General features: G+C 43.7%; 4 protein-coding genes across 4 annotated transcripts; 1 reads left to right on the forward strand and 3 right to left on the reverse strand.

The window, feature by feature from the left end:
• Window positions 1-485: 485 nt before the first annotated feature.
• Window positions 486-3663, reverse strand: TrAFT101_004552 (uncharacterized protein). Its single transcript, XM_024898769.2, has 4 exons — window positions 2466-3663; window positions 2065-2410; window positions 1864-2000; window positions 486-1799 (listed from the first exon to the last, which is right to left on the reverse strand). The coding sequence occupies exons 1-4, from the start codon at window positions 3579-3581 to the stop codon at window positions 657-659; spliced, it is 2742 nt and encodes a 913-aa protein (XP_024765640.2). The 5' UTR covers window positions 3582-3663; the 3' UTR covers window positions 486-656.
• A 2052-nt stretch (window positions 3664-5715) lies between these two features.
• Window positions 5716-6568, reverse strand: TrAFT101_004553 (uncharacterized protein). The gene is made up of 4 exons (XM_024907177.2): window positions 6409-6568; window positions 6250-6336; window positions 6056-6190; window positions 5716-5983 (listed from the first exon to the last, which is right to left on the reverse strand). Exons 1-4 carry the CDS (start codon window positions 6463-6465, stop codon window positions 5870-5872), a joined length of 393 nt encoding a protein of 130 aa, XP_024765639.1. The 5' UTR covers window positions 6466-6568; the 3' UTR covers window positions 5716-5869.
• A 1258-nt stretch (window positions 6569-7826) lies between these two features.
• TrAFT101_004554 (uncharacterized protein) lies at window positions 7827-8620 on the reverse strand (the record flags this gene model as incomplete). Its single annotated transcript, XM_066127210.1, has 3 exons — window positions 7827-8207; window positions 8280-8377; window positions 8434-8620. The coding sequence occupies 3 exons, from the start codon at window positions 8618-8620 to the stop codon at window positions 7827-7829; spliced, it is 666 nt and encodes a 221-aa protein (XP_065983319.1).
• Window positions 8621-10084: 1464 nt separating this feature from the next.
• On the forward strand, window positions 10085-11783 carry TrAFT101_004555 (uncharacterized protein). The gene has a single exon (XM_024909208.2). It carries the CDS (start codon window positions 10206-10208, stop codon window positions 11727-11729), a length of 1524 nt encoding a protein of 507 aa, XP_024765637.2. The 5' UTR covers window positions 10085-10205; the 3' UTR covers window positions 11730-11783.
• Window positions 11784-11805: the final 22 nt, after the last annotated feature.

Genomic DNA, 11805 nt, shown 5'->3' on the forward strand with positions numbered 1-11805 from the left:
ATCTCTGGAAGTGGGGGAAATACTCCCTAACTTGGGTTCTTGATGAGACAAGCGCCTTTTGAAGAGTACGAGGGAAGAAATGAGGTAGGCGCTAATGCTCAGCTAACACGAATGAATGTGAGTGCATAAAAGAGCCATTTATATGAATATAGACCAACAAACTCCGAATATTCCAACTCTGATAACGTTAACGTCACACGATAATAACCTAATTAGGGATCTGCTTTCAGGGGTTTTCGATTTTGAAGTACAGTTAGTAACAATTGACAAAGAAAGGAACGGAGTTAATCGATTGCTTATTTACTCATCATAACAGCTTTCTCCCAATCTCGTTTCCCTGTCCATTGCGGAGAGAGTATGGAGTTGGCTCACCGCAATTCGCCGTTTTATTAACAAAAGAATCGTAGTGCTTATATCCAGGGTTGCAAAAAATTACGAATAATACTACTAGTCACGAATGGGGTTACGAAAAGTTAGCAATATTACTCCTAGCAGTTACCATTACTACTAACTACTCTAATAGCTATATCGTTTTTAGTAGCCCCGCTACGAAATGTCAAAAAGTTGGTTCTTAATACAAAATACGAAGTGCGAGAGTACTAAATGTTATTTTCACCAACCCTGCCAGTGATATCTATTTAGTAGGCCTTGGATATCTAATCAACAAACCAAATCTGTTCGCTCGATGTTTCTTGCATGGTGATTGTGTGAGAAAAGATTTTGGGAATAAATGCCCACATGTATTCCTCCATACCAGCGCCAATGGTATTTTTGATGATCTGAACCAGCTCTGGGCTGGAATTCAATGCTTCCGCTACCACTTCTCTCATCTTAGCTTTGATATTGCTCATGCAGCTCTTCCATTCTTCGCTATCACGATCTTTGATCGCCGATAGTTGGTATGTCTCCTGATATGCTGCTATGGTAGAAGCTAAATCCCTAAAGACCGTCATCATTCGTACTTCTTCATTGCTGAGAATAGACATGATCACTGTCCTTGTTCTATGGACTCTTAAGCCAGCGTTGAGCTCTCTTGAAGTGATTGAGTTGTGTTCGAAGTCTTCGGGAATTTTTTCTACAAGCGCCATACACGCTACTATCATATCGTTAGCTCTTGATTTTTCATCGTAGATTAAAACACATTTTCCAGAGTCTATTTCTCTACAGAGAGGGTCGTTTTGTTCTCTGTCAAACGCTGTCTTCTCATCATTTGTCCAAGATGAGAGTTTTTTGCTGCGATACCAATCAAGTATTCGGTACCACTTCCCGCTTTCCTCTTGACGAATGATGATTTGATCTTCTGAAGCATTGATTGCTCCAGGCCATGGATGTAATGACAGGCTAGCTGCTAGTGGAAGAGGAATAAGACGGCATCCTGGGAAGGTGACTTTCAAGCCTAGAGGTGTCGGAATGCCTTGGACGTTGGGGGCACTAACAAGACGTAGCATGCGCTCGTCAAACCCCATAGTTGGATCTTTGACAGACGATCCCAGTAGACTACGAGGAGCCCATCGCCATCCAGGTGTGCTTAGCACTTCATCCGCATAAAATATGAGTCGTGGTGGAAGACCGCTATGCAATTTGTTCAGGAGTTCCCAAGTGCGAATCATTCGACTTTCGGTATCGGAAGTAGAAGCAATGTATTTCGTATCAAGGGACATCAGAGTAGAGATACAGAGTGGTTCATCAGATGCGACTGATACTGTTCGGAACTGCAATGCTCGCTGAAGGGTGAGGAGTTGCGGTGTAGTCGGCTCCAGTCCTCCATATTGAAGACCAAAGCCTTGAAGTTCATTATACTGGCGCAGAAGACTATCAGATGGAGTCTCTCAGATGGTGTAAAAGCAATACTAAGATACTTACTGCATGTATTACATCCTGCCATATTCGCATGTATCGCGGATCGCCATTGCCAGCGTCAAAGAGGCTAACAAGCAAATCAAAGCCTCTAACTGCATTATTCTCCAATTGTACGAATAGACTCCTTGTGAGTGCGCCCTCTAATCAAGCAGCTTGGAATCAGCAAAAGCAGTACCAAAGCCCTTGAAGATTTATACCACATACCTTGAAGGGTCCATAACCGTCTCATCCAAGGGGACGCACCATATATCCGCAATAATAACTCAGCAGGATGTGTGTCTTGAGAATTTAATCCAGTCAAAGTAGCATCCAGCACAAGGACATGGGCCGCATTTCTATACACACCAGCGATCCTTTCAAGTGCGATTAATTTACTTTCAAGCTCAATAGGACAACAGAAAGTGTCAATCCAGATTCGGTATTGAATCCTATGTTCTGTTTGTTCCGCGTCTACTTGGCCTTGCAGAGATGCTATTAATTGAGCCACCCGCTTTACTTGGCACCTTGGGAGAGAATTTGCCCTTGGATTCCCTAGTCCATTGGCCCAAACCTATTATCTCTTATTAGGTCTCCATAGTCGGGCGTTTGTGAATGGTTGTGCTTACATGAGAGAGTGCGACATAGGGGACACCCGGTTCATATGGTTCAACCACTAGTTCGAAGTTGTCCGATTCATCCCCTATTTGATCAAACCGGAGGATTGGATAAGTATCAGTGCTGCGAAGAATCAGAGAGGTTACTCTCTCATCAATAGTTAGGAGAGGACAACCGCAGTCATCTGACAGGTGTGAGGGCTGATAGGTCTCAATGTCCATCTGAAAGGCTGTGCACAGATGGCGTGTACAGTTTGAATGGTCTTGGTTGGCATTTGGCCTCTGTAACTGTGAAATATGGTGCATGGTATGCAATCCTTGAAACTGAGATCGAATCTTCTCAGTCTCGCTAGGGCACCATCCCCGCTGAAGCATTTGTTTGTCTATGGTGCCCCCCAATTGCATGTAACCCTGATGCCAGCTGAACGCTAAGTTAGGCACGTCGATTTTGGTAGTTGATTGCGCTACTACGCTGGATAAGCCCGTGGAGAAATATTCTCCAAGGGCGCATATCGAGTAGCGCACGGTTTCGTCTAAATTCAAGGCAGAAGGAATCATTAAATTGGCGTAACGAAGGCAATCGCGTATGTATATGAGCCTCTCCCGCTTATCGGGCGCAAGCTTCTGTCTTTCTGCGATAACCTGGGTTGAATTCAGCACCTCTTTGGCACTGATATATCGTTTGCCATCCTCGTCGCTAAGATAGACTGTGTTTGCATATAAATTGCGAATCCCTTCAGCAGCGACGGTATTTTCAACAAGGTGAACACCAGGGCTGATCTCATTCAGGCCCAGCATTTCAGCCAGTAGGCCGAACCACAGCCAGGTCTGCAGGAACGGCTGTATCTCTTCTTTGGACGTGGGATACAGCAGTTCATGGTACGGCTCAAGAAATGCACCCGCTCCTAGAAAATGCCGGAGATGTGGAGGAACCAGACCAACCTTGCCTTTGCGAATTGGATAGGTTTTAAACGGACCTCCATCCCAAAGTTCATCACAGACATATGGCGTCTTTCGGGGAGGGGTTGCTGGGGATTTTGGCTCGCATAATAGATCCATTGATTTAGGGATGGGCGTTGTCGTGAGTGGTAGTAAGTAACAGTATGTTAGAGGAAAATATTGACGCATAGGCGAGAGTCATGACAATACTGGAGATAGGAGTTGAAGGAGACCAGGCTGGCTCTCTTGATGCAAGCTGCGACTTGCGGGGATTTTCATCCCGCCACTACTATCATCATCCGCTTAGTAAGTACGGCTTTCTTAACTGTCTGCGTTGGTGCAGTGAGACCAGAATATTCGCAGAGTATGCCATATTGGGACATTGGATGCCAACAATTGACTCAAAAACAATGTTTTCAAGATGTAAGGCCGATGGAGGTGGCTGGCTAAGCGGAAATACAGTGAAGATCTTTTGGCTCAACCCACTTTATCTTCGCCAAAGGACTTATAATAGGCACAAGGCCATTGCAAAATATCTGAGATTTTTACACTTACATGAAATCGTACATCCAATACGAATCAAAATACAGATTTCAAGAATCTATTCCATCCGAATTTTCCAACTGAGTGCTTCTTGCTCTAGCCAATATTGATGATCACAAATAGCTGCAAAGAAAATTTGCACTAATTCTACACGGCTAAGCAGCCAAATTTAAGGGCTCATGCATGGCCAAGTTCTCAAGATGCAGTCATATTAGAAGCCTTCAAGAGCACATTTATAAATTGGACATTTTCTTTTTACCGCTTCCTGAAGCTGCTGGAAGCAAAAGCGCCCTGTTAGCTGAGTTTGGACGCTTTTTGACAGCCATAGCAGTGTGAGCATGCCGGATGCACTGTTGCTGTTATATAAGGTATCAGGTACCTACATGTAGGAATTGTAATACACTTTTTCAAAACAGCCAGCCTACGAATGTCTGATTTGAGCAGGTACTCTGCACTGGAAGGGTTACCATTATTTCGCTAAACTATATATTTTACTCCAATGTGAGCTATACCATTTTGCTATGTCGAATTAAAGAGATCTAGATTAGGCAAGATGTACCCCGCTGGCACGCTGTTGTCCTTTAATAATAGTGGTAGGTTGCAATGCATCAAAGAGCCATTTGTATAATGATTGGGATTGAGAGAATACTTGTCTTCGTACACCGGGATGTAAAGAGAAAGTATTAAATCTGGTCTTATATACATCGGAAGCTGTAAAATTGATCAGCAGTAGCTTAACTCAATTAAATCACTTACTACCGCCAGTTAAATTAACAACCTGGCAGTGTTCTTTCTTATGGCCTCCACTGACAAGAGGGCCTAGTAAATACTGATAGTCGATATTTTTCATCCCCGGCATCTCCAAACAGGGGTTGGACTAAAGCAAGCATATCATCTTCCAGCTGCTCCCGTTATATAATTCTCAATTACTAATTATTGAGGAATCACTGAATAGAGACGGGGGCAGCGTGCAATACATTCCACAGACGATAGACGTACAATATTCATATACAGGACTAATTGTAAAGTGGCCTAGCTAATAGTGATAATGAATATTGTTGCAAGCCCGGTATCTTTCAACAGGGAATGGACTGGGGCTCATTGTATTATCTTCATCTGCTCAGTCATATTGCGCAATTCTCAATTACCAATTGGATTGGAATCATTCAGCGCACATTGAGGCAGCATGTGATGTGTTGAAATATCGCCATTTTTAAGATGACAGAAGGACAACCTGCAAACTAGTATACAAGTGCAGCGGTATCGCGGCATGTTTGTGCTACACAATGACCTCTTCTACTCTTCCTTAGACTCAGACACATGTTTTCGCATGCTTTCATTTGTTGAACTGTTATTCATCTCTTTACTTGCCGAAAATACTTGGCTTCAAGGGCAAAAGTTTTCTATTTGCTTCAGCTATTCCCAAGCCCTATCACTTGCCAACTGTCGTGCTTTATCCGCCCCTAGGAGCATGGTTCCGAATACAACTGTCATCGCAGGGGTGACTGTCGTCGACACTCCTCTCGTACGAGATGCACAAAGCTTCGCTCGTGAACATATGCTCGATTCCATTTACAGTCATGTGATGCGATTATGGCTACTCTCTGCAACCATTATTAACGCAAAGGAAACTCTGCATGATACTGTTGATCTTGAAGTCCATGCAATAGCTTCACCATTTCTCCTGTCGCTAGCCCAGGTAGGCGCTTTGAGGCCGATGGCGCTTTTGCTGCCATAAAATTCGTCAAAGAACACTAGGAGGGCTAAATTACTTTACGACCACTGTTATTAGATGAAAGAAGTTGCTGCACGCCAATCAATTCTACTACACGAAGCTTAAACACATCTAAGAAATGCAGGGTCAGATTTGAATGATGAAAAGCTGAGACGTTCTATATAGAATATAAGTCAATTGAATTTTCAAATTTATCCTTTCAACCATCATACGCCACGAATTCGATCTCGATATCGGTACCCCCGGCGGGCAGTTGAGCAACGCCTACGGTCGTTCGTGTAGGACGAGGCTCAGGCATCATCTCTTCCCATACCTAACTCTACTTTGAGCAAGATATTCAAGACAAGGAAAAAGACATGGACTGATGTAGTGTGTATTTACTAACCTGGTTGACCAAAGGGAAATTCTCATCAAAATTCTTGATGAAGATAGTCGCCTTTACAACGTTTTTAAGGGTCATTTCCTCAGCTGCCAATATCTCTTCGAGGTTTCTTATGACTTGTCTTGTACGATCTTGGATCTATTGGTACATTATCAACGTCATCCCTTTGCATAAAAAGGCACCCATGAGATACGAACCGTGCCTTCGACCATGGTGCCATCTGGACGAGCACCAGGTGTTCCTTGTGTATATAAAAATGGACCCGCTCGCACTGCTTGAGAAAACTGAGCGAATACAGTCAGTCAAAAGTAACCTGATATTTGAAATATTGAGAGATCAATAAATGCTAAACATACCAATCCTGAAATTGGCGCTGCGGGCGCATTTTCTGTGACGATATGCTTCAACGGCATGATGGAATCTATCACAGGGCCTCTTTGATGGAATAATTTCCTTGCGTAGAGTTTGTTCTTTTAAAGTCTCAGAGCACTCATGATTTGCATGAGGCAATAACGATTTATGTATTTGAATGAGCATGAATGAGCTTGAATGACTGATGTAACGTCAGGCCTGTTTTTATTTAGCCGACATGAGCAAAATGACTAATCACGGAGGGCATGAGTACGATATTCAACGCAACACCAAAGCCCAAGCTGTGTATAGTAATAGTTAACTATGCATTGCATTCTATTAACTGAGACTAAACTATAACTACCTGAAAGTCCGTAGATACAGTTCTATAGCATCAAAATAAAGCTCCGCTGCAAACTATTTATCCACGGTTCAAACTTGTTGTGGTATACATGAATTCCTCTATCTTGATATAGAAAGGCTCTCAGGACAGAGCTCCTTCACATAGATAGCTTTATCAACAATACCCTTTGAGAATCTTTGACCAAACTCGGATGGATCCTATTGCTCTCACTTGGAGGGATGAAAAGTCGCTCGTAAGGTGGCGAACTCAGCGGCGACATCACAGCGCCTAAGAGCAGGGGAGAAATGAAGTATTTCTCGACTACCGGCTAAGGATATGTGAAGTTATAGCATATACAAAAGTGCCAGCAGGATATGAAGTACAGGGACAGAGACTGGATATCACGCACACGGCGATGAAGAGGCAATTGTACTCATAAGCATCGAAAATTCGGGCTTCTAGAATCCAAGTTCTGAAGTTGTGCCCCAATATCTCGGTTTACAGCCAGTTGTGTCGAAAAGCCTAGTGTCGCGGGACATCTTCGACGCTATGCTGAGCCCTGGAGATTTCATTGCTTTTCTTTCATTTAAGACAGTCAAAGATGCGTCAGAGCTTGTTAACACATATGAAGAGCGAGATGGTGCCAGAATTAGACAAGAGAGAGTTATAAGAGATTGTGGAATGCATAATAGGTATGAAGCCTTGCAATATCACCCAGAGGCCAAATGGAAGGCTGCATAGCTAATAGATGTAATATACAACGGTTATATGACTCTTTATAATATCCAAGGGCTTAGTTAAAAAAGATAACATTTGAGTACTTATTATATTGCGCAATGTAATAATTGTGTAATGTAATAATAATATATTTCAAGGTATATCTTACTATTGCAACACAGGCGGCCGAAGCGGCATATGACCCGAGCACCTGACATATTGACTGTAGATACCTAAGCTAGTTTCATGTTGGGATTATACATGCAAGGTTTGTCTTCATCGCCCCCAATATCATTTCAATGATTGGTCTGTCGAATATGGCGGATTTTCGCATGTAAAATGGTCTAGTCTTATTTACTAGTATTATTGGATCATGCCAGCTGCAGGTAGCCAGTCAGTGTGATCTTTGAGAGGCAGTGGTGTTGTCCAACGATGAATATGGCCGGTATTCTCAGTAACTCTAAGGGTGGTTCCCCACCCATCCGTCTTAACACAGGCCTTCTGGATCGCATCCCAAGCGTTTACAGCTCTTTCACGTCCAAGGTCGTGATCGCGGTGGGCCTTGCTGCGCCAACCAGCTGCAAGAACTCCACATTTACCACTTCCCAGCGAGGCATAGCCGTGGTAATCGGTGAGAACTGGTTTATCTATTTCACCCCAGATGTATCCAGTACAGCCATCAGACTTTGCAACAGCTGCAAAGAATTCAGGCGCAACTTCAGTCCACTTCTCTTCGCCAATTCCCTAGAAAAAGGTGACTGTTGTATACGGAGCATAGTAAACTTTATTGCGATCATTGGTGTTCGGATGAATAACGTAGACATTGGTATCACTCTGAATGTCTAAGAGGACTGGCGGTGTTGGTCCATTGATGAGAGCCTTGTGAACATCATGCTCTTTGCGGGTGCCATAGTCTTATTCCAGCTATTAGAAAAAAGAGCGTGATACAAATTGTAAACATCAGACATACCAATGAAGTGGATAACCTTCTCTGGGTACTTGTCACTTCTACCCCAGCAGCCGCGGGAGCAGCCAGGAATGGTAGTGGCGGCTTCATAGAAGGCCCTCTGATACTTCTTTCCATCTTCGGTAGTTTCATCTTCGATTGTGTGATTTTCAACAGTGGTGACTGCCACCTCGATAGCTGGGTAAACCATTTTGATGGGATATAAAAGCTGTATTTATATTGTATTGTATCGCTTGTTGTCTGTAGTCAATCGCCTCTTATTGCTGATGTTGACTCTTGATGCCGAATTAAAATAACTAGGCTATGATATGAGACCATAACCGCCTTTAAATACTTTTGATTGAATTACAAAAAGTCTGATATGTATTGCGTCAACGCCGAACTTGAAGAGCCATGCTCAGCTAGAACGATAATCACACCGGTAATTACTAAATTGTGGGCTCAAATATGTAAGTCATATTCCCTTGTCGGGAAATGTCTGCCGTATCTTAGAACCCTTGACGCCACTGTAAACTCAATATTATTACCGTGATTATCGGAACAACTACTTAATGAAATGGGTCTAACTGCTCTGTTGCTTTTGAACGATGCGTGCGGTAAGCTAAAGACTTCCCGCTGTATTTTCCTGATTAGTGGCCAATGTTCTAGTGCTAAGCTAGATAGATAACTAAATAAGTAAGGTAAGCTAGAATTCGCGTTGTTCCGTTCATGATTAGTGGCATGCTGTATACATATCTGTTTTGTGTATTTACAGTCAACTATGCGGCTGCTGTTTTCAAGACATTTCTCTCAATTTTCCTTCCAATATATATCATGTAATTACAGACAAGCTTGAATTTGCTTCACGCCGCTTGGTGTAGAAAACAAAATCCTGCAAATATTTCTTTATACAGCTTGGACAAACCGATGCCTACTTCGTAGTTTGTCGCATAACGACAATAAAAGACTGCCCCACACAAACACCAACGTTTAGTATTGAGTACGAAGCGCCTATGACTGATCAGAGATCTCCCGCTCTTCTGAAATAGGGCAAGCGATTAGGAATATACAATTCACCACAGCAAGCACGTGTACTGGAGAAGACGAGTGTTTCTTTGCATCTCTCTGCATTAGCTATCTTATTTCTTTTTTGCTTAGGGGTCACTCCTTGAGGCATTCCTACTCAAGTGCACATCCACAAAGGCGGTTGTAAAATTTCCCCGGTTGCTGCAGCTAGATACGCTCATGTCTATAGTGCAAACTGATAACTATCCCTGTTAGGTATATATGCATACGATGCGTGAAGCTCGATATGTCGCTATATTTAAACTGCGCACAGTACGAAAGTCTTTCCCGTTTTAACGGGGGTGAGCAGATGATCATGATATACTTTCTAACAATATTGTTTTATTAGATTCGTCTTGCTCGTCTTGGTAAATACGAAGTCTCTGAAAATACAACTTTGAACCCTATTATCTCCTACTTCACACGCTAGCCTGATGCTGAAAGAGTTTTTAGCCCTATTCTACAGTGACGAAAGATCGGGATCATGCTTCGCCTCTGACGTATTTCTCCGCATCAGAATTACCCTACCCCTCCAAAGATTCCCAGGGTCTTGGAGCTGGTGGATACGGGGCATGTCGGCTGGGACGATGTTACTACTACTAACAACAATGAAGTGCTATAAACATCACACACCAATAATTGGGGTTATATAACTCTTTGCTTGCTTTCTAAGTGCTCTATAATAATACAATTCTCAACTCTCTTCATAGTGCTCTGTGATTGAGAAACCAATGCGCGGCATCCTTCACACCGCATTCACCAAGGTATTCAACACCGGGTATCGTCTTGATAAACAAATAACCCGAACAATGTCTACCCATTATGATGCTTTAATTATTGGCTCAGGCCAAGGCGGCACTCCCTTAAGCACCACCTTCGCGCAAGCCAAATATAAAACGGCACTGATTGAAAGCTCACATGTTGGTGGATGCTGTATCAACGAAGGATGTACTCCGACCAAAACTTTGATTGCTTCTGGACGGGTCGCAAATCTTACACGTCGCGGGCCACAGTTCGGTATATATAGCAGTAACGTCTCTGGTGCTATTAATAACGAAGTCCGGGTAAATATGGAGATTGTGAGGCAACGCAAACGCGACATTGTCAACAGCTTCCGGTCTGGAAGTGAGCGTAGAGTACGCGAAGCTGGAGTGGAGTTGATCATGGGAACGGCATCCTTTAGAGACGAGCGCACGATTCAAGTGCTCTGTGCAGATGGCGCGCAGAGGGCTCTCACTGCCGATCGCATCTTCATTTGCTGTGGAGAGCGCCCAGCAATACCGACAATAGATGGATTCAATCCTGCCTCATTTCCTCCAGGTGTTATTCTTGACTCGAGTTCTGTTCAAGAACTTGGAGTGGTCCCGTCGCATCTGGTGGTTATTGGAGGAGGATATATCGGGCTCGAATTTGGCCAACTTTTCCGTCGACTAGGTGCCGCCGTTACAATTATACAGCGAGGTGCACAATTGGTTCCCCGTGAAGATTCCGAAGTGGCCGAATCCATGCTCAATATACTACAAGAAGACGGCATCCAAGTTCTCCTTCAAGCTACACCTACAGCGATTCGTGCTACTAACAATCAAGATTCGGCTGCGGCTGTCGCATTGTCAGTCGCAGTTTCAAGCCAAGATAGTCCATCTGAGCTACTCGCCTCTCATGTTCTCTTCGCTGCCGGTCGCACGCCTAACACTGAGACGTTGAATCTAGCTGCAGCAGGCATCAATACTACTGCTCGTGGTCACGTCGTTACCGATACACAGCTGCGCACTACGAACCCTCATGTATGGGCACTAGGCGACGTTAAAGGCGGGCCTGCCTTCACACACGTATCGTATGATGATTTCCGTCTGCTGCGTACTAATTTACTGGAACATGGCACACTCACCACAGTAGACCGGATTTTACCTTATGTCGTCTATACCGATCCGCAGCTTGGCCATGTTGGTTTACATGAGCATGAAGCTCGATCCAAATTTCCTGGGCGGAAGATTCAGGTCGCTAGCATGCCGATGTCTTACGTTGCCCGGGCACTGGAGACGGATGAATCTAGAGGAATGATGAAAGCCGTAGTCGATGCTGAGTCGCAGCAGATTCTTGGATTTACGTGTTTGGGGATAGAGGGAGGCGAAATAATGAGCCTGGTAGAGATGGCGATGATTGGAAAAGTTAAATGGCCAGCTCTAAGTAATGCTATATGGGCACACCCATCACTAGCGGAGAGCTTGAACAATATCTGGGGGTTTCTGAAATAGATAAATAGGTTTGCATATTCTACTCATTTTACTACACAATTTTGCTTTTATGGCAGCCTTTTTGTATCATAATCCT

The sequence above is a fragment of the Trichoderma asperellum genome, chromosome 2 (genome assembly GCF_020647865.1).
Source record: "Trichoderma asperellum chromosome 2, complete sequence".
Classification (NCBI taxonomy): Eukaryota; Fungi; Ascomycota; class Sordariomycetes; order Hypocreales; family Hypocreaceae; genus Trichoderma; species Trichoderma asperellum.